The sequence below is a fragment of the Theropithecus gelada genome, chromosome 7b, assembly GCF_003255815.1.
Source record: "Theropithecus gelada isolate Dixy chromosome 7b, Tgel_1.0, whole genome shotgun sequence".
NCBI classification, from domain to species: Eukaryota; Metazoa; Chordata; class Mammalia; order Primates; family Cercopithecidae; genus Theropithecus; species Theropithecus gelada.
Window position 1 is genome coordinate 21800568 of NC_037675.1, and position 22910 is coordinate 21823477.

The 22910-nt window shown below is 39.7% G+C and overlaps 1 protein-coding gene across 6 annotated transcripts; it reads right to left on the bottom strand.

Annotated features, from left to right (window-relative positions):
- Positions 1-15388: 15388 nt before the first annotated feature.
- Positions 15389-20482, bottom strand: RNASE9 (ribonuclease A family member 9 (inactive)). 6 transcript variants are annotated; one of them, XM_025392565.1, is made up of 5 exons: positions 20425-20482; positions 19879-19913; positions 19140-19191; positions 18142-18252; positions 15389-16376 (listed from the first exon to the last, which is right to left on the bottom strand). In XM_025392565.1, coding segments are annotated over exons 4-5 (630 nt in total). In that variant the 5' UTR covers positions 18143-18252; positions 19140-19191; positions 19879-19913; positions 20425-20482; the 3' UTR covers positions 15389-15747. The 6 variants fall into 6 exon arrangements, with proteins under 6 accessions (XP_025248350.1, XP_025248351.1, XP_025248352.1 ...); XM_025392566.1 differs by lacking the exon at positions 19879-19913; XM_025392567.1 differs by lacking the exon at positions 18142-18252.
- Positions 20483-22910: the final 2428 nt, after the last annotated feature.

The window sequence follows — 22910 nt, forward strand, 5'->3', positions numbered from 1 at the left end:
AATTAGCTGGGCATGGTGAGGGGCGCCTGTAGTCCCAGCTACTCAGGAGGCTGAGGCAGGAGAATGGCATGAATCTGGGAGGCAGAGTTGCAGTGAGCCAAGATGGTGCCACTGCACTCTAGCCTGGGTGACAGAGTGAGGCTCCATCTCAAAAAAAAAAAAAGTTGTTTCTTTAATCCATAAAATTTAATTTTGTTGTTGTTGTTCTCCTCCCATGCCAGAACATTTGAGGTAAAGAATGCGGATTGGACAATAACTAGAAGAGGTTCACAATTTCTCTAATGTAGCCTCAGCTGTTATGCCTCTGTTTTTATGATTATCTCATTACATGTAGTGCTAGAAATTCACATCAGGCCTAAAGTTGGATAACCAAATCTTCTCAGGCCTCACCAGTCTGGAGTTACTGATGGGACACTTTAATAGTAACCTATATCTCACGAGTTTATTACCATCTCTCCAATTCCTGTATGTATTAATTAGAATTGGTTTGGCAATGGCAGAAACTTCAGGTAGCAGTGGCTTAACAAAAAAGTGTTTATTTCTCTCATTTCTCTTTATTTTATTTTTTAGAGATGGAATCTCAGTCTGTCACCTGGGCTGAAGTGCAATAGTATGAGATCATAGCTCACTTCAGCCTTGAACTCCTGGGCACAAGGGATCCTCCTGCCTCAACCTCCTGGACAGCTGGGACTACAAGTGTGTGCCACCACACCTGGCTAATTTAAAAAATGTTTTGTAGAGATGAGGTCTCATGCCCAGGCTAGTCTCAAACTCCAGGCCTCAACTCATTCATTACATGAGTGAGCCACCATGGCCAGCCTTTACACTTTGTTTTCTAAAGTCCAGGGATAGTCAATTTAGGTCTGTTATGGTGTTCCATGGTGTCAGACAGTCAGGCTCTATCTTGTTGCTCTGCTGAATTCAGCATGTGGCTTCCCCATCACGGTCCAAGATAGCTACTCTAGCTTCAGACATGTCCATTCCAAGGAAAAAGAAAAGAAAAAGCAAATACGGCATTCTCCTTCCCTTCAAGGACACTTCTCAGAGCTTTCACTCAAATTTTCCCCTTCAAGGATATGTCCCAGACTCTCTTTTTATTTTGGATGGCTATGTGCTCAGGTGAAATTGGAGGTTTCTGTTACAACCCACAAAGGAAGAAAAGAGTTGCAGACGCTTAGAGACAGTGGGTAATGTCTACTTCATCCCTTACAGGTCTCCTTAAAGTCTCACCTGTCTCATCTCTGCCATATCTAGGATTCTCCAGGGGAGCCCTCAAAATGCTCCCAGACAAGTAGGTCAGGTGTATCAGATGGTGTCTTTGATTCTCTTTTTCTTCTGCTTCAGTCTTGATGGTGCCCTTTAGTAACAAAGATACCTGTGGGAGCCTGATCGACATCATGGCTCCATGAAAACAATAGCATCTGCGCCAAGATGTACTTTCATCCAACAGTGCTGAAACTGTTTAGATGAAGATCTTAGAATTGGGTGGGTTTGGGGGATGGGAATCAAGTGGATACACTATGCCTTTATCACTCAGTGCTGCCTTTTATCCCCTGAGCACCAAAATAGTATTGTTTGTTTCTCTGTTCTCAGCATCTCTCATAAAAATAACTCCACCACATTCTACTTAAAGCTCCTCCTTCCATAGTATTCAACATTGGTCAAAAAGGCAAGGTGCATGTTGTTAGTGTGTATGTGGTGTGTGGGGTGAGGAGGTGGATGGATGTGAAACACCATTCTTGCTTCTCTGCCCCACTATTCATCTTTCTTTTATTTTATTTTATTTATTTATTTTTTTGAGACGGAGTCTTGCTCTGTTGCCCAAGCTGGAGTACAGTGGTGCGATCTCCACTCACTGCAAGCTCTGCCTCCTGGGTTCATGCCATTCTCCTGCCTCAGCCTCCCGAGTAGCTGGGACTACAGGCGCCCACCACTGCGCCCGGCTAATTTTTGTATTTTTAGTAGAGACGGGGTTTCACCATGTTAGCCAGGATGGTCTGGATCTCCTGACCTCGTGATCTGCCCGTCTCAGCCTCCCAAAGTGCTGGGATTACAGGCGTGAGCCACCATGCCTGGCCATCATCTTTCTTTTCTATCATGCAGAATCCTTCCTCTTCATCAATTCTTTTCATGTAACTGGAACCCTTCCAAACACTGCCTCATCAGTTAACTATGCATACCTGAATCTGTTTGAACTCTGGTTTTAGGAACAACTTAACCTTGAGCCAAGTACCCACATTTTACTTTGTGTGCCCAATGCTGGCAAAGCGACTGGCATGCATAGATACAAAATACATACTTGTTGAATAAATGAACGAACATGTGGTTAAGTAGTGCCAGAGATGGTGTCGTTGAGTTTAACTATGTCTTACTGATTTTCTACCTACTGAATATGTTCATTTATGATACAGCAGTGCTGAAGTCTCCGACTGTAATAGTGGATTCATCTATTTCTCTTTGCAGGTCTATCATTTTTATCTTACACATTTTGATGCTCTGTAATTACAATGATGACTTCTTGGAGAATTCTGATGTCTTTAACATGTAACAACCCTCTTCATACCTGATAACTTTCCTTGCTTTGAAATCTGCTTATCTAAAATGTATATGGCCATTCTCAAATTCTTTTTTAAAAATTAATTATTTTAAATTGACAAAAATTATACATATTTATCACATACAATATGATGTTTTGGAATATGTATGCATTGTGGAGTGGCTAAACTGAGATAATTAACCTATGGTTTTTGTGATAAGAACATACAAAATCCACTCTTTTAGCGATCTTCAAGAATAAAATACATTGTTGTTATTATGATTATCATTATTATTTTTGAGACAGAGTCTCACTCTGTCACCCAGGCTGGAGTGCAGTGGCATGATCTCGGCTCACTGCAACCTCTGCCTCCTGGATTCAAGCAATTTTCCCTGCCTCAGCCTCCCGAGTAGCTGGGATTACAGGCGCCCGCCACCATGCCTGGCTAATTTTTGTATTTTTTAGTAGAGATGGGGTTTCGTCATGTTGGCCAGGCTGGTCTTGAACTCCTGACCTTAGGAGATCTGCCCACCTCGGCCTCCCAAAGTGCTGGGATTACAGGCATGAGCCACCGCACGCGACCAATAAATTGTTATAAACTATAGTCACCATGTTACACAATAGATCTCTTAAACTAATTATTCCTGTCTAACTAAAATTTTGTACCCTGTGACCAACATCTCCTTCATCTCCTTACCTTCCCAGCCTCTGGTGACCATTTTCTACTCTGTACTTTTTTTTTAAGTAGCTTTAGGGGTACAAGTGGTTTTGGTTACAGGAACAAATTGTATAGTGATGAAGTCTAGAATTTTAGTGCACCCATCACCTAAGTAGTGCACATTGTATCCAAAAAGGTAGTTTTGCGTCTCTCATCCTCCCCATTTCTCACCCTCCCCACTCTCCCCTCCTCTGAGTCTGCAGTGTCCATTAAGCCACTCTGTATACCTTTGTGTACCATAGCGTAGTTCCCGTTTTCAAGTGAAAACGGGCGGTATCTGGTTTTTGATTCTTGAGTTACTTCACTTGAAATAATGGCCTCCAGTTCCATCCACATGTTGCTGCAGAAGACATTCGTCTGTTCTTTTTTATGGCTGAGTAGTGTCCTATGGTATATGTACTGTACATATCGCATTTTCTTTATCCATGCATTGGGTGACGGGCACTTAGGCTGATTCTATATATTTGCAATTGTGAATTGTGCTGTGATAAACATACATGCGCAGATGCCTTTTTGATATAGTGACTTCTTTTCCTTTGGGTCACCCAGTAGCGAGATTTCTGAATCAAATGGTAGATCTACTTTTAGTTATTGAGAAACCTCCATACTATTTTCCATGGAGGTTGTCCTAATTTACATTCCCACCAGCTGTGTATGAGCATTCCTGTGTATGAGCATATCCGTGCCAACGTCTGTTGTTTTTTGATTTTTTGATAATGTCCAGTCTAGATGAGGTAAGGTAGTATCTTATTGTTGTGTTAACTTGCATTTGCCTAATGATTAGTGACATCAGGCATTTTTTAATATGTTTGTTGTCCATTTGTATATCTTCTTTACAGAAATGTCTATTCATGTCCTTTGCCCGCTTTTTATTAAGAGTTTTTTTCTTGCTGATTTGTTTGAGTTCCTTGTAGATTCTGGATATAAGTCCTTTATTAGATGTATTATTTGCAAATATTTTCTCCCATTCTGTAGGTTTGTTTGTTTACTCTGTTAAATTTGTCTGTTTACTCTGATAATTATTTCTTTTGCTATGAAGAAGGTTTTTAGTTGTAATTAGGTCCCACTTATTTATTTTTATTTTGGTTGCATTTGCTTTTGGGGTCTTAGTCATGAATTCTTTTACTAAGGCAATGTCTAGAAGAGTTTTTCCTAGATTATCTCCTTGAATTTTTGTGATTTCAGGTCTTAGATTTGTCTTCGATCCATCTTGAGTTGATTTTTATATAAGGTAAGAGATAAGGATCCAGTTTCATTCTTTTACATGTAGCTCTCCAATTTTCCCAGCACCATTTATTGAATAAGGTGTCCTTTCCCTTATTTATGTTTTTGTTTGCTTTGTCAAAGATTAGTTGTTTGTAAGCATTTGGCTTTATTTCTGTGTTCTCTAGTGTGTTTCATTAGTCTCTGTATCTACTTTTATACCAGTACCATGTTGGTTTGTAGTATAATTTGAAGTCAGGTCATGTGATTACTCCAGATTTGTTCTTTTCGTTTAGGATTGCTTTTCGCTTAAGATCCTGAATAGGAGAGCTATTCAGGCTCTTTTTTTGTTTGTTTGTTCCATGTTATTTTTAGAATTGTTTTTCTAATTCTGTGAAAAATTATGTTGATATTTTGACAGGAATTACATTGAATCTATAGATTGCTTTGGGCAGTATGGTCATTTTACAATATTGATTCGTCCAATCTATGAGCATGGGATGTATTTCCATTTGTTTGTGACATCTACAATTTCTTTCAGCAGTGTTTTGTAGTTCTCCTTTTATATCCTTGGTTAAGTATATCCCTAGGCATTTTATTTTTTGTAGCTATTGTAAAAGGGATTGAATTCTTGATTTGATTCTCATCTTGGTCATTGTTGGTATAACAGTGCAACTAATTTGTGTGTATTGATTTTGTTCCCTGAGAGGTTACTGAATTCATTCATTGGATCGAGGAGTCTTTTGGAGGAGTCTTTAGGGTTTTCTAGGTATAAGATCATATCAAGGTATAAGATCATATCATTGGAAATAGAGATAGTTCAATCTCCTCTTTTCCAAGTTGAATTTCCTTTATCTTTCTCTTGTCTGACTGCTCTAGCTAAGACTTCCAGTACTATGTTGAGTAGAAATGGTGAAAGTGAGCATCCTTGTCTTGTTCCAGTTCTTAGGTGAAATGCTTTCAGCTTTTCCTTGTTCAGTATGATGTTGGCTGTCATTTACGCTTTTATTATTTTGAGGTGTGTTCCCTCTATGCCTAGTTTGTTGAAGTCTACTCTGTACTTCCATGAGTTCAACCTTTTAGATTTCTAGGCTCCTGGGCTCAAGGATCCTCCTACCTCAGCCTTCTGAGTAGCAGGGACTTTAGGGACACATTATCATGTCCAGCTTTGATATTTACTTTATTCTGAGTTAAAACTCACAGCAGTGTAGACTTCATGAATGTTTATTCTATTCTGAGTTTACATGCAACACTGTTTTAAAAATGTGTTTATTTACACTTAATCTCCAATGTGATGGTATTTTAAAATTTATTCTGGTGCTAAAATTGTTCCAGCTTTGGTCATTAAGTGCTCCTTCAGGCCCTTATCCTTTTTAGAATATTTCTGTATTTTCTAGAATTACAAGATAGTATAGGCTCATCTCACATTTTCCTTCCCTAGTCCTGAGATTAGTTTCTGTCAGGAAAAAATCTGGCCAGGCACAGAGGTTCATGCCTGTAATCCCAGCATTTTGAGAGGGATTACAAGGAGGGCAGATCACTTGAGCCCAGGAGTTTGAGACTAGCTTGGGCAACATGGTGAGACCCTCACCTCTAAAGAAACAGAAAAAAAATCTGATTTCTCAATTAAGTTTGTAGAAAAACTTAGGATAGCTAGGCCATGCAGTTTACTGTTACTTGCAAGTAAAAGAATTTGACAAGGACAAGCAAAAGAACACTTTGCCCCATTTCCAGCCAAAACCAGAGGGATGACAATAATGAGAATAGAAGGAGAATATGAGAGCAAAACCATTAGGCATACATCTCTCAATTTCTTCTGGTGAGGCTTAGTCTTGGAGAATGAAAAGTTTCATTAGGTAAACTGGAGATGACATTGAGGAAAAAGTCCTTAGGTTACACCCTCATCAGAATAAATGATGAGGCACATCACAGACCGTCAGAGGGGATGCTCAGACTTCTTGAAATGCTTTCAGGCTCCATGTAGCCTAGATGATAAGTGGAGAGGCAGATAACCTCTCCAAGATAACCTTGCACAATGGCGGCTGAATTGGACTTCCAGATGCAGTCATGTCACCTATAGGGTGAACCAGACTGCCATAAAGACTCTCATTCCTTGGTTATTTTTGTTGTTGTTGTTGTTGTTGTTTTGTTTTGAGATGGAGTCTCACTCTTAATGCCTGAGCTGGAGTGCAGTGGCATGATCTTGGCTCACTGCAACCTCTGCCTCCTGAGTTCAAGTGATTCTCCTGCCTCAGCCTCCTGAGTAGCTGGGAATACAGGCGTCCACTACCATGCCCAGCTCATTTTTATATTTTTAATACAGACAGGATTTCACCATGTTGACCAGGCTGGTCTCGAACCCCTGACCTCAGAAGATCCACCAGCCACAGCCTCCCAAAGTGCTGGGATTACAGGTGTGAGCCACCGCAGCCAGCCTCCTTGGTTATTTGTAATAGTTTGCTTAATTTCGACCAGAGCAAGGAGAGCTAGCTAGATGTAGAATGTTAATAGCTATTGTCATGCATCTGTGATAGCCTGATGTATACATCTTTAGTAAAGGAAAGTTCTTTTTTGGATATAATATCTTCTTGATGGCTCGTTTTAGTATTAGACTTCTGGCATGACGCTAACCAAAGATCCAAAGCTCTGGCTGAACCTTTAATTGTCTGTGACACATAAAAAAATACAGACGGCTAGGTCTTACCCACACATAGTGAATTAAATCTCCAGGAGTGGGCCTGAGCTTTGGCATTTTTCTTAAAAGTTTTACAGGAGACTCTGGTTAATTAGGCGAAGTTCAGAACCAGTGAACCAAGCCTTTGCACTCAGGTTTCAGCAGTCACTCTCGGCAGAAATTGTTGGCAATGGATTCTGTACTTCTGTTGCAGTTGACTGAGATAAGACCTTGCAAAAGTAGCCAAGACTCTATTTCTCACTAGCAGCCTTACATAGAGTTGCACAGACTAGGAGGCAGTAGAGTAGTGAGTGTGTTCCCAGAATTCCTGCAGAGGTCTAGAGTGGGTCTAGGCAGATGCTTAAAGCTGAATAACAAACAATAAGAAAAAAAATTTCAGCCAGGCATGCTGGCTCACGCCTGTAATCCCAGCACTTTGGGAGGCCAAGGTGGGTGGGTCACCTGAGGTCAGGAGTTTGAGACCAGCCTGACCAACATGGTGAAACCCCGTCTCCACTAAATATAAAAAATTAGCCAGGCGTGGTGGCACATGCCCGTAATCCCAACTACTTGGAAGGCTAAGGCAGGAGAATCACTTGAACCCAGGAGGTGGAGGTTGCAGTGAGTCAAGATTGTGTCACTATAGTCCAGCCTGGGCAACAAGAGTGAAACTTCGTGTAAAAAGAAAAAAAAGGAAAATTAATTTTATTAGGTAAGATGAAATGTTTGACAGACTGGTAATTGTTTCCCAGGATACATATTCTTCCTTCTAGAACCAGACTAATTTCCCAAACTCCCTACCTTAAACATGTCCATGTCACTATACTCTGGCCAGGTTGATGTGAGTTGAAAAAATGTGAGCAAATTCTTAGCTATGTCTTCTTTAGAGAAATCTGGTTTCCCTCTACTTTACTTTTTCTTATTCCCATGCACTGAAAGGCAGATAGATCTGTGGTGAGCTGGCTTCAACCAACCAGACCGAGATACACCTCAGAACTGGGAAATGGTAGAATCACAACCTTGATAAACCCCAGTTCCTCAATGATCACATGGAGAAAAGCCAGCTTCCCACCATGACAGATTGCCTTTCCCTGGATTGTTGTGTAAGGGAGAAATAAACATCTTTTTTTTTTTTTTTTTTTTGAGACAGAATTGCCCAGGCTGGAGCGCAGTGGCACGATCTTGGCTCACTTACAACCTCTGCCTCCCAGTTTCAAGTGATTCTCCTGCCTCAGCCTTCCAACTAGCTGGGACTACAGGCACACACCACCATGCCCAGCTAATTTTTGTATTTTTAGTAGAGACGGGGTTTCACCATGTTGGCCAGGCTGGTCTTGAATTCCTGACCCCAGGTGATCCACCCGCCTTGGCCTCCCAAAGTACTGGGATTACAGGCGTGAGCCACTGGGCCCTGCTGATAAATAAACTTCTATTTGTTTGAACTACTGTGTTTTGGAATCATTGTTGCATTAATTTTTTCTACATTTAATTACTACAAGCTACAGGACCAGTAGTCTCAGATCTTCACTTACTTGTTGAACTTCTTTCACTAGAAGCTTCTCCAAATGCTGGGCTCAAAATTTCAACAAATGATTCACTAATAAGCTTTCAATGTCCGTTTTTCTAAAGATGCAACCTATATCTTAAGTTGGAATAGATTATGGCAACTATTAAGTTTTCAGTGCCCCACCAAAAATTAACAAGTGGGCATGTGTGCTATTGGAACACAGGCCTGGGACTTTCTTTCTCCCTCTGCCCTCCCCCGTGACCACCACATTCTCCGTTCAGAAAGGGGCAGGAGGTTTGAAAGCGCAGACATTGGGTAACACTCACTATTGCCTTAGTTCCCACGTACTAGCAGTGCCCCTTTACTGACCTTACTCTTCTTCCTGTCATAAACATCTCTTTAGAGGTCTTTTCATGTCCAACCCTTGGTCATCTTCTATCCTGTTTCTCAAGCAGGGTAAAATCCCTCATTTTCTTACTCTCATTTTCTCTTGAAATTCTTCCCTTTCATATTCTTAATGTTCCCTCCTCCTTAGAAGCCCACTTTCTATTTTGACGTTTGCTGCGCAGGTTTCTAGACCAATGTGGAAAATCCAAAAATGTGCTGCTCTTCCCTTTGTTGATCTCTAACCTGAACAGTGAACACAGTGCATGCTGTGGAATATGCGTAAAAAATTAGTTCATCAAAATGTTTATACAATTGAAAATTCTATATTATATGTAATGTATTCATTCATTTAAAAATACTTATTGAATATTAAGTGAAAGGCACTAGGCATTGAGGATAGAAAAGAATGAGAGAATGCCAAAATATTATGCGTTTCAATATGGAAATACTCGGGCATTATTACCCTAGGGTATATATTGAAGTGATAAGTCGCTTATACCCACTTGTAATGAACATATTTTAAAAACAGAAGGAAGAAAAACTTTGACAGTGGAATAACATCAAATATTTGATTTTTTGAATTAAGTAAGGCAGCACGTTGTATATATACCCATCACTGCGAATGTTCTTGTTCACTTGAAGTTATAATCTAGTGGTTGGAAAACATGTAAGTGTCATCATTCTATCTTATGGGAAATGCCCCTGAATTTAAAATCTCACTTGGTTAAACACTAATTTACCTTCAGTTTGATAGGACTCGAGGCACGCTCCAGAGGCTCCAGCTTGCTGCAGGTATCTCCTTTGATCTTTTAAGAAGAACTTGATATTGATGACTAGCGCTCGTAATCTTTCAACTATGGAAACTTAGGTGGAATATTTCTTCTTGTACTCAAAGCAAATGATGCAAGAAATGCATCAAATGTGATGAGGAGGGGATGGGCCATTGCTTCCTTATGTTTCCAAAAATATGACAGTTCACAGATGTCATGATCTTATGTCAGAGACATGTGAGAAAGATCCATCTTAGAGAGAGAAAGAAAAGAAAGATTTGGATAAAATATGTGATTTCATTTTTTATCCTTATTTGTTGTGAGACTGGAAAAACAGGAAACAATGGACAGAGAATATGACCCCCTTACTTGTGACACAAGAGGTAATGATGAGCAGTCAAAGGGTGTATAAAAAAACTTCAAAAATTTTATATCATAAAGAAGATACAGTGTGAGGTATTGTGACTGCTACATATATATATATACACACACATATATATACACATATATATACACACACATATATATATGAATAAAAGTTATTGGCTCTGAATTTATCAGGAATATGAATTCAACCTTGTACCAAAATATTACAGGGCAAATGAATAGGGTTCAATTTAGTGTCATCGATTTTCAAGGAGCAGCACAGGGATAGTTACTAGCTTTGGTTTTATTCTTTTCCTAATGTCATCTAAGAATATTGTGCTAGAATAGAAAGGTGTGAATGGTTAAACTAGGTGTCAGCTTGATTGGGTTGAAGGATGCCTAGATGTCTGGAGAAGCATTGTTTCTGGGGATGGCTGTGGAGGTGTTTCCAGAGGAGAGTGGCAGGTGAGGCAGTTTCCAGAGGAGACTGGCAGATAAGACTGAGAGAGAAAGACCTGCCCTCAATGTGGGCAGGCACCATCCAATTGGCTGCTTGCTCCCCACAACCTCCCCACCCTGTGGCAGCTCTGAGGCCTTCAGCCTCAGACAAGCTTCTCTAACAGCCTGGCTTGCTACCAGCTTCTATCATTCTCTAGCTTGCATATGGCCCGTCAGCCTATTGTGGGACTTCGCTTTTAATCATGTGAGCCCATTCTCCCTAATAAATTCCCTTGCATATATCTATTCTATTGATTCTGTTCCCCTGGAGAATACTGTCAACTAAAGAAAAAAAAAATCCAACTTTTAAATAATTAACGTTAGTTTTATTCAGAAGTCTTACTGAGGTCTGCAGGCTGGGAGGCCTATAGCTCAGCATCAGCTCTTTAGAGGGGCTCTATCAGACGGCTCCAATGCAGTATTTTAGTTCACAATTTATAGGAGGTAACGATTCAATATATGCAAAATCACATCAAAGTTGCTCAGAAGTTACATTAAAGCAGAATCACTTCAAGATTTGGATGTAAGAGTACAGCTGGTTATAGATTACAGAAGTATAATCACTAACCTGGTCAGACCTTATTTTGTGAGTAAGAAAACACAAAGACTGGTGTCATTTTCATTGAAATGTCTGAGTGAATAAGGTACCATCCAACTTTTAGAAATCTCCATGACACCTTCTGAAATCCAACCTTTTGTACATGAGCTGAAGAAATTCTGCACATGGGCTAGCCTGGCTATGTTCTACAGACCACAGGAATATAGTGAGTTAGGTAAACAGATATGGAGCATGGGGACCGTGTGCTCTATTCTGAAGTATCTTCAAACATTCTTCTCAAAGAGCTGCAGGTTGTCATAGAGTGAGGGGCTTTGTGAAATTACGCTGGCATGCAGAAATGAACCAACATGGCATTTACTACTTTGTCTCGCAACTTCCACTAACACAAGAGGATAGGAACGACTGTGCTGTCCGTTCATTGGACTAGACTTTTCTCCTATTTATTTATTCAATAACATCATATACATTAGAAATTTTCAAAGAGAATACCAGTTGGGTTTATTTTGGTTAGGAAACAAAATGCTGTGTTGATAGTTTTTCTTACTCTTGGGAATGCCTTGCCTACATTCTTTCACTGAGTAAGTATAATTTAAAATTAATATTGCATCACCACTTCATATCCATTGAAATTGCTATTTTATATATATATAAAAGAAGTATTGAGGGTTTCGAGCAACTGGAACCCTAGTGCACTGCTGATTGGAATGTAAAATGGTTCAGTCGGCCGGGCGCGGTGGCTCAAGCCTGTAATCCCAGCACTTTGGGAGGCCGAGGCGGGTGGATCACAAGGTCAGGAGATCGAGACTATCCTGGCTAACATGGTGAAACCCCGTCTCTACTAAAAATACAAAAAACTAGCCGGGCGCGGTAGCGGGCGCCTGTAGTCCCAGCTACTTGGGAGGCTGAGGCGGGAGAATGGCGTGAACCCGGGGGGCGGAGCTTGCAGTGAGCCGAGATCCGGCCACTGTACTCCAGCCTGGGAGACACAGTGAGACTCCGTCTCAAAAAAAAAAAAAAAAAAATGGTTCAGTCACTGTGGAAAACAGTATAGTAGTTTCTTAAAAAAAAAAAAAAATAGAATTACTATATGATCCAGCAATTCCACTTACGCATACATACACCAAAAAAAAAAAAGAAAAAAAAAAGAAAGCAAGGACTCAAGCAGATATTTGTATGTTGTCAATGTTCATAGCAACAACATTTACAGTAGCCAAATGGTGAAAACAACTTAAGCATCCTCAGTGGATGAATGGCTAAAAAAATGTGTTATATACATACAAGGGAATATTATTGAGCCTTTAAAAAGAAGAAAATTACGACACATGAGTAAAACCTGGAGACATCAGGCCAAGTGAAATAAGCAAGTCATAAAAAGACAAATGGTGTATGAGTCTACTTATATGAGGTATTCGGAGCAGTCAAATTCATAGAGACAGAAAGGAGAATGGTGGTTGCCAGAAACTGGTGGAAAGGTTGAAAGGGGAATTATTATTTAAATGAGCAGAGAGTTTTAGTTTTGCAAGATGAAAAAAGTTCTGGAGATGGATCATGGTGAAGGTTGCACAACAATGTGAATATACCTAATGCTATTGAGCTGCATACATAACATGATTAAAGTGGTCAGTTTATGTCAGGTATATTTTACTACAATTGAAATAATTAATGGGGTATCATCTCAAGGAATGCTAGCATAAATAATAAATTGTCATGTGAGTCAAAGTCGTGTACGATGTTCATTTTAATAATGAAGTTCGATATTATTGAGGATACAGTGTTAATATATGTTGGACAATGACTATTTGAAATATTATAATCAGTGAAGCTGAAATTACAGCTTGGACTTATCATAGGGAATCTGGTGGATACGGGCCAGGGTCTTGGTTTCTTGTGCAATATTAGACTACAGGGGAAATCTGTGCAAATGAGCCTTATTCTATTTCTACGATTCTAATTCTAAAAGGCATTTGGATCAGATTTTCTATTCTGGAGAAAGAAAAGTTCATCGTGATTGTTTTCATGTCTTAGTTATTGTACTATACCACACTCTTTCTTTTTTTTTTCTTTTTTTTTTTTTTGAGACAGAATCTCTCTCTGTTGCCCAGACTGGAGTGCAGTGGCACAATCTTGGCTTACTGAAACCTCTGCCTCCTGGGTTCAAGTGATTCTCCTGTCTCAGCCTCCTGAGTAGCTGGGATTACAGGCATGGGCCACCACGCCTGCCTAATTTTTGTATTTTTAGTAGAGACAGGGTTTCGCCATTTTGGCCAGACTGGTCTTGAACTCCTGACCTCAGGTGATCTGCCCGCCTCAGCCTCCCAAAATGCTGGAATTACAGGCATGAGCCACTGTGCCTGGCTGTATTCTTATAAATATATTTTATGTTGTATAACCTCCAAGATAAATGAGATGAGCACGACCCAGAGAGATGGTCTGTAGAACACAGCCAGGCTAGCCCATGTGCAGAATTTCTTCAGCTCATGTACAAAAGGTTGAGTTTTAGAAGCTGTCATGGAGATTTCTAACAGTTGGATGGTACCTTATTCACCCAGACATTTCAGTGAAAAGCCATGTGCCTCCAAATGAAGACTGGTGCTGTATCAGTCATGGTTCTCCAGAGAAAAAGAACCAATAGAGCATATATCGATACACGGAAAGAGATTTATCATGTGGAATTGGCCCACACAATTATTGAGGCTGAGAAACCCCACAATTTGCCATCTGCAAGCTGGGAAGCTGGTGATGGAGTTCCAGTCCAAACCCAAAGGTTCGAGAATCTGGAGAGCCAATGTCGTAAGTTCTATCTGAATATAAAAGCCCAAAAACCAGAAGCACTGATGTCCAAGAGCAGGAGAAAGTGGATGTCTCAGTTTAACCAGAGAGAGTCCATTGGCCCTTGTTCCGCCTTTTTGTTCCATTTAGGCGTTAACAGATAGGACGATGCCCACCTGCATGGGTGAGAGAGATCTTTATTCAGTCTATGGATTAAATGCTAACCTTTTCCAGAAACACTCTCACACTTAAACTCAGAAAAAAATGTTTATGTGAGCATCCCCTAACCCAATCAAGTTGACACATAAAATCAACCATCACAAGTGCCTAGAAGCTTGAATTCCTGTGTTCCTCCCTTAGACACTAAAATGGAGTCTAGCAGTCCTTAGTTTTAGGCCCTTACTTACATCAACTTATTGATAAATTAGGAGCTCAGCTCTGAGTGTAAAGACAGGGGTAAGGAATGGGAGGAGACTAACAGACTGGACTTGGGTAAAGCATGCAAAGAGCATTGGACACCTCCCTACCATCCCCCATCCCTACTATTTATCCCTGTTTCAGAAAGTTTTAAGCAATAATAGTAACATGATGTTAAGAAGTTTGAAGAAGGCCAGGCGCGGTGGCTCATGCCTATAATCCCAGCACTTTGGGAGGCCGAGGTGGGTGTATCACCTGAAGTCGGGAGTTCGAGACCAGCCTGACTAACATGGAGAAACCCCATTTCTACTAAAAATACAAAGTTAAGCAGGCGTGGTGGCACATGCCTGTAATCCCAGCTACTAGGGAGGCAGAGGCAGGAGAATCGCTTGAACCTGGGAGGCGGAGGTTGCAGTGAGCCAAGATAGCGCCATTGCACTCTAGCCTGGGCAACAAGAGCGAAACTCCATCTCAAAAAAAAAAGAAAAGAAAGAAAGAAAGTTGAAGAAAAGGAGATAATTTTCTCCTTTTCTTTCATCAGGCTGATCCTCCAGCCGCTCTCTTGAGGTGATGTATTCTCAGAGGCAGCCACATCTACTAGAAAGTGAGGAAAATAATTGTAGATAATTGTGACTATTTCTAAAAGTGAGAAACTGTTTGTAATTTTGTAAACACAAACATCTAACCTAAATTAAAGTAAAGATGTGGGAATTCACACAAATAACACTGGACGACAGAAATGTCCTTTGGGGAGTTTGCCTTCCTAAATATAGAAAGGCTTTATCCTGAGCTGCCCACATCTGAATCTACGTATTGCCCTGTAAGAAAGAATAAGACAAGTGAAAGCGCCACACACACAGCCCTAGAAAGATGTATTACATAAATGGCTGAAAGGGATTTGAGTTCTGTTGGTGCCAAATTGTGTTACAAGGAAGAAAATTCCAAACTGAGAAACCCCACATCACCATCCCAGAGCCACTGCACTAGATTGAAGCACTTTTTATTCTTTCTGCTGAACTAGAGAATCACATGGATGTGTCTTCGGAGCACATTTCAGGCAACCATTTCCTTTTCCTCTTGGTGCCAGTCATCCTTCCACTGCAGGCATCTGTATCCATAACACATTCAAGGCATGCTAACTTGTGGGACCTGCATGAGACCACATCTCAGAGCACTGTCTGTGAACCGAGGCTATGGTGCTTTTGTGAGGTGTTGGGAAAGGAAGAAAGGAAGGTGGGTGATTAAAGTGAATGGAAACAAAATTACCATTCTCAACTTTGATCTATAAGGATCGGTATGGAGAGGATTATTCCTCCCACCCTAAGCTCTCAGAGAACACTCTGCTAGGGCGGTATGACAAAGACACCATCCTCATTGAGGAAACTTCTGTGTTTAGGTGGCTCCACGAGATCATTTATAGTATGAGGAATAAGTTTGTGTATTTCATTTTGCCATGTACAGGTGATAAGGACATAGCCCCTCCTATAAAATGATTCATATCTACACCACGGTATTTCAAATGCTTCTGTTAAATTACAATACACTCCTTCTACAAGACCCTTGCTCCTGTTGCATTTCCTAACTCCATTCTTACATGGCACAAATCTGTTGTAACAGATTTTTTGCAGCTCGTCATATTGCATCAGGAGGAAGTAATGTTCTGTCACACAACGCTGTTTGTGGTAAACATTTTTTCTCATGATTTCTTCATTACAGTAGTCCCTATCATATAATGGCATTCCAGGTTCGATAATGACACGTCTTTCGACTTTTTCTTTGGTAGGTGGTCTGGTGGGCCCTGTCCTATGAAATTCTTCCAAATACTCTTCAAATTCTTCCATATCATCATCTGGGGAATCAAAATCTGTATCCACCTCTTGAAACTGCACTGGCTGCAGCAGCTGCTGCAGCAATAGAAGCAGGAGCAGTGGGTGTGTGGTGATCGGAGTTCTCATCATTTTTCCTGTAGACACTAAAAGAGATAAGGAGATATGTTCTGTTGTGATAATGTGCTTGCTTCACATTTCCTGTGAGGGGCACATTTATGCCACATATTGCTGTTCTGGGCTCTAAGATTTTGGAGCATTTCTACATCGCCAACTCATAATCGATCTGAATACTTCTAAATTATTCACAGAAATGACCTTACTAGGCCTACAGTTCAGCCTAGAGCTGTGGTAAGAGAAGAAAAGGTGAAGGAAGGAGAATGAGAAAGGGAGAGAAATAAAAGTAAGGAGGAAGAAAAGGAAACAAGGAAGAAATGGAGCAAGAGAGAGATTAAAGGCCGGGCGCGGTGGCTCACGCCTGTAAACCCAGCACTTTGGGAGGCCGAAACGGGCGGATCACGAGGTTAGGAGATTGAGACTATCCTGGCTAACATGGTGAAACCCCGCCTCTACTAAAAATACAAAAAATTAGCCGGGTGAGGTGGCGGGCGCCTGTCGTTCCAGCTACTAGGGAGGCTGAGGCAGGAGAATGGCGTGAACCCGGGAGGCGGAGCTTGCAGTGAGCGGAGATCGCGCCACTGCACTCCAGCCTGGGCGACAAAGCAAGACTCTGCCTCAAAAAAAAAAAGAGATTAAGGAGAGAAGGAAGGAGAAAGGAAATCAAGACAGCAGTGAGGAGAAAGGGAGGGAGGCAGAGAGGAGGCTCACATGCTTCTTCCGTCTGAAACAAATACATCTTTTTCCGTTTCCAGGAGTTGAGAACTTGCTCTGAAAAGAGCCACCCTCCCCTTTCAAACATTCCACTTTGATAAGAAAAAAATTCCTTAACCGTGTCTTTCTTTGTCCTCTTGCTCTTTCCTGACCATAGATGCCCTTGGGAAAGGGATCAAGGAAGGTTCAAGTTTGAGCAGCTGGGATAAAAATACATTCTTGAAGTCACCCTAAACTAAAAACAATGATACACAGTAATAGCTAGCATAATGAGGAGTTACGTGCCAAGCACTAGACTAAGCACTTTAAGTATATTATCACCATCATCCAAATAACCCTATAATAAATATATTATTTTTAGTATTGTTGTTGTTATAACAATGAAAGTTGCAAAAAGAAGGTAAAGTTATTAATATCTCTCTGTGAAGGGAAGTTGCTTAAAATCTTACATTAGATCTGGCAGACTCCTGGTTCAAGCCTATTTTTGTCTAATTTCCACATATCTGTTCTTAGCTGGTATTCTATGGCCTCTATCAGTCTGGTTTCCCCTCCTAAGGCTGGACTGTATCTCCCTCTCCAGGCTGTCAAACACAGTGACTACTGAAATGGCCAATCTTAAAACTGAATTTGAGCCCCCAGAGAGCTTTGACAAACTGGTCCACACTCCATGAAGAACCAACTGTTTTATTGCAGAAGCAATCTCCTGAGTTTTCTCACCTTACCAAGCTCTTTGTAAAAGAAGTCCTACTTGGTGGCAACCTGAGTGATTCTCTAACAGTCGTTCTCTGGAGACCTTGATCTATCAGTGATGGACATGGAAACCTCCTGTTCTAGGCTGGATACTCAGTTTGTTCATATGTGTGTAGAAAGGTTAGAGAATGATGGAATTAAAGAGAGGTGGATGTTGGGGGACACATCAGAAAGTGGAGACAATATGAAAGTTGAGCATAGGAGTGCAAAGAATGGAAAAGAAAAGAAAAAGCTGCGTAAAATAGTGATGTGAGAATGGGCACTCTGGGGTGGCCGTGTGCCACACCGTCCCTCCCCTCCCTGCTTTTCCTCCCATCCCTGCTTTCACACTCTCATCAGTGTCCTCCAGGAAGTCTCTTCAGAAGAGTGATCCCATGGTGACAGGCCAGAGAGCTCAGAACATATTCTCAGGAGAACGTGGAGCCTCTGCAACATCTTGATCTGGAGAGAACATGGACAGTACACGTGTGAAAAGCAGAATTCAGGCAGCTGTGGCCCTGCCCTTTCTACTGCCCGAGAACATGCATAGGGCCTGTCCAGAACACTCTCTTCTTTTTTAAATCTGCAACCTTCTTAATTCCTGATTTACGAATTCAATTGTGGTTTCGTTCTTCTCAAAATCCTTTCTCATCTCAAAGTATGTGTATTTTGTTTTGTACTCCATTCTGTTACTCTTACAGATTTTTAGAAATCTTTCAACCATCTGGAATTTATTTTAATGCATAGTAAGAAGTTAGTGTGGTCTTTTTTCACATGGTTTATACATAATCTCAGCATCAATTATTTGGGAAAAAACTATTCTCTCATGTCTAATTTTAAAAGCTACTTTCTATATTTCATAATTCTGTTTCTGAACACTTTTTTCTGTTTTGATGTGCCATAATATGCTGTTTTACTTATTATAATTTTACTGTTTCTTTTTAAGAGTCACGGTCTCACAATGTTGCCTCGGTTGACTCAGAACTCCTGGGTTCAAGGAATCCTCCCACAGCCTACCAAGCAGCTTGGACTACAGGTGCACTCCACTGTACCTGTACTTATTATCATTTTGTGAAACATTTTGATATCTCATAAAGCAATCTACACTCATTCCTCTTCTTATTCAAATGTTCACTACAGAGACAAATAGAAAGTAGTTTATAGGGTGCCTGGGACAGGTGGTAGAAATGAGGATTAACAGTAAATGGGAGAAAGAGAGACAGAGAGAGAGACAGGGTAGCAGTGAGGGAGGGAGGGAGAACACAGAATAAATAGTGTTGAAACAAGATCACTCAGTGTTTCTGAAGTTTTTGCCTGGTAATCTCACACAGCAGAAACTCCTGGCCTACCTGGGGAATGTAGGCGTCTTGGTTTTTCCTGGGTTCTCACTAATTGAAATTTCTGTGGATGAATCCAGAAATTTGCATTTTAAACAAATTTAAAGGTGATTCTTAGTTCACTAAAGTTGAAGAAGGAATTTCTTAATAGGCATTAAAATGAACTTGTGAAAAAGAAAACATCAGAAAACAAAATGTTTGGCCTTTTCAGCAAATGTTCTTGGAGGAAGAATGGGATGAGTCGCTTCCTCCTTTGGGCTATTGTGAATCATGTTGCTATGAACATGGGCACACAATTACCTGTTCAAGTCTCTGCTTTTCCTCCCTGTTTTTAAACTTGCTTGGAAGGTTTATTGCAACTTAGATTTGCAGACTGAGAAAGGCCTTGGAAAGGTTGTCTATCTAGTTTCTCTTCCTAAAATGCAAGTTCTGAGCCCCAGATCAGAACTCTGTATTTAACCACACACATAAGAAGTTTACAGTAAAAAGAAAAGATTGGAATAAGTAATGGGCTTGTAGGAGGACCAATGTATTTCAGAAGGATTATTAAGTGGTATTTTAAATTTTTAAATTTAAGATTAAAATGTAAATTTAAAACTGATTTAGATTAAATTAATTAAAAAAATTTTTTTGAACACCTTATATAATGAAGCATCAATAAATCACAATCATATAATAATTATATAGCCTTAATCAAAAAAGGAAAAACTAAATTAAATCTTTTAAATTGACAATAATTGTAATAACTTACAAACTCAGTGCTGATGAAAGTGTCATGAGATGTTTCTGTCAGAAAGAAATTGTTATAATTTTTTGGAAAATTTGAGAAATACAATAAAAAGAATAGCTGATACTTTCCTCTAGCATTTCAATAGCTAGAATTCTAAGTTGCAATAATTTATATTGAAAGACAAACAGCAAATTTTACTTAAAAGGGAAAAAAACTGAAATTTTAAAATATAAATATCCAAGAAGGTAGGAAAGGGAAAGGTTAAAATGAGTCTGATGTGTTTATAGAAATGACAATAAACATTGCAACAATAATTATTATTATAAGAGCTAATATTTATTGGGACAGTCAGTATTTTATGTTCATAGAATTGCATATTCTTAGAATGGGCTATTTTTCAGAATTTACAAATTTATTAATCAATAAAATTTTAGATCATCTGAGAAACAAAGAGAATAGACAAAAAGAAAAGAATTAAAAATTTTAGAGATATTAAATATTTTGTGATATAATATTATATTAGTAGGACTCCCTGGTTGACAGTGAGAAAAATTCCAAACAAATTACCTTAAATGCAAGGGGCACTGTATTGACTCACAGAAGTTGGAAGTCCAAGAGGTAGGGCAGGAGACAGAAATCAAATTCTTGACTAGACTCTTGTTTCTACTCTCTCCCACTCTACTCTTCTTTGTACATTCACTTTATTCTCACGTAGTGAATATGCGTAATGACTGCGTCATTACAGGGAGAGACACTGCCCCTTTGTGGCCTTATATTTAGGGTCACAGTAGGAAGTGCCATTTTCTCCCACCTTCACCCAACATGGAAAATAACTTTTCTGATTGGCCGTGCTTCTGCCACATGAATAAATCCAGGGATGTGGGGCACTCTGATTGGCTACCTGAAACACATGTCCTCTTTCAGAAGTAAAGGCAAAACTACACAATTAAAACCCAACAGAATTCCAGTTGTCCACAGAAGGGCTGTTCCCTATTACACAAAAAAGGAATAGAGACCAAATCCGAAAGTAATAAACGTGCTTTGCTGTTTATATTACTTAGCTGGGGGAAAATCAAAACACTCCATCTATAGCATGTTCCCAATTAACAGAAATATAGATTACATGGGAAAGAAAAGAAAAAAATAAAATAGAAAATAAGTTGTTATTTCTGAATGATATATTTCTGGTTAATTTTTTATTCTAATCTTTAAAATAGACAATTTTACAAATTCAAAAAAATAACAAAATGTCACTGAAGAAATGAAGTTTTAAGATCTGGATTGGGCATGTTCTTAAATATGAAGTGCTATTTTTCCAGACTCCCACATGTTTATGTCAGTAAAGTCAATTTTCATCAGCATCAGGAAAATTTATGCCTTAGTTTAAGTGGTTGAGAAAAGACAGATTATAAAACTTCAAAACTTAGAATTAGACTAACCTTTGTGAATAAATCCCAGAGTGTCTCTTAGTTAAATCCAGTAGAAAAAATATAGGTTTTAACCAGCTTTAAATTTTCACAAACATTTTGAGGCAATATTTATGTCTCAAACCTTTACACCCATGATTGAACTGAGAATGGTACCTGTCATGCGCGTCCGTGTGAAGAGACCACCAAACAGGTTTTGTGTGAGCAATAAAGCTTTTTAATCACCTGGGTGCAGGCAGGCTAAATTGGAAAAGAGAGTCAGCGAAGGGAGATAAAGGTGGGGCCGTTTTATAGGATTTGGGTAGGTAAAGGAAAATTACAGTCAAAGGGGGGTTGTTTCTGGCGGGCAGAAGTGGAGGTTACAAGGTGCTCAGTGGGGGAGATTTTTGAGCCAGATTAACCAGGAAAAGGACTTTCACAAGATAATATCATCGCTTAAGGCAAGGACCGGCCATTTTCACTTCTTTTGTGGTGGAATGTCATCAGTTAAGGCGGGGCAGGGCATTTGCACTTCTTTTGTGATTCTTCAGTTACTTCAGGCCATCTGGGCGTATAAGTGCAAGTCACAGGGGATGCGATGGCTTGGCTCGGGCTCAGAGGCCTGACATTATTCATAGTTTTTGAGTAAATGAAAGATGTTCTTATTAAAAAAAAAAAAAAAAAAAAAAGAGCACATTCACAAAGAAGATTACTGAAATACTTGATTACACACACATAAACTGAATCGCATACCATATACATGAGTGCATAGAAAATTTCACCATAAACAAAAAACAATATAAGAATCTCTAAAGACACCAAATATAAGATTCAAAGACCACAAACAGTTTAAAAATACTTTCTAAACATATGCAGTGTGAATGATCTTCTCAAACTCAGGTGTAAATAAAGTGTTAATTTCTTCTCTAAATCCAACATATCTGTACCGAAACCCCAACTATTGAAGGTGGCAGCAAAATGTAGCTCAGTTATTACTCTAGGTGTTTTCCACCTTTCTTACTGAATCAGAGAAACCCAGGAATCTGCAGTTGTCCTAGTACAAAAAGTTCAGTACCTTATATGTGAGTGTTGATTGGCATTATCAAAGTTTCTCTTTCTGTTATAAATGGCCTAAATATTGAGCAGAGGTTTTCCTCTGTCTTTCAGGTATCTAAGAATTTAATGCTAATGCTATTAACTTCCACCTGAACCATCAAGGCCCAAAGATATGACAACTTCTTGTGTTATAGAAACAAAGAAGTTCTCCCTTTCTTTTCCAGTCTTCTGCAGGAATAAAAGCTAAATGCCAATCTATAACATATGACAAGGTAGAAAATGTCACTTTAAGAGGGCTGCATAATATAATTCATATTATGCTCACTGCCAGTCTTTATTCAGATTGTATTCAATGTGAGCCAGTCACTCTAGTCTCTTCCTTCCTTCCTCTGGGTCCTTATGTCTGTGAAGAGAAACTAATAGGTTCCAGTCTGGTATAGCCTCAAGCAACACCTGAGGCTCCCTATACTTTTAGAGAACTAAAATACTTTAGACATGGCTTTGAAACACAAGAGAGAGCAAGAAAGTTAGCAAAGTGGTAGAGTAGAAGATTCTCTGGCATGACTCCCTACCAAAAAACATAACTAGAAA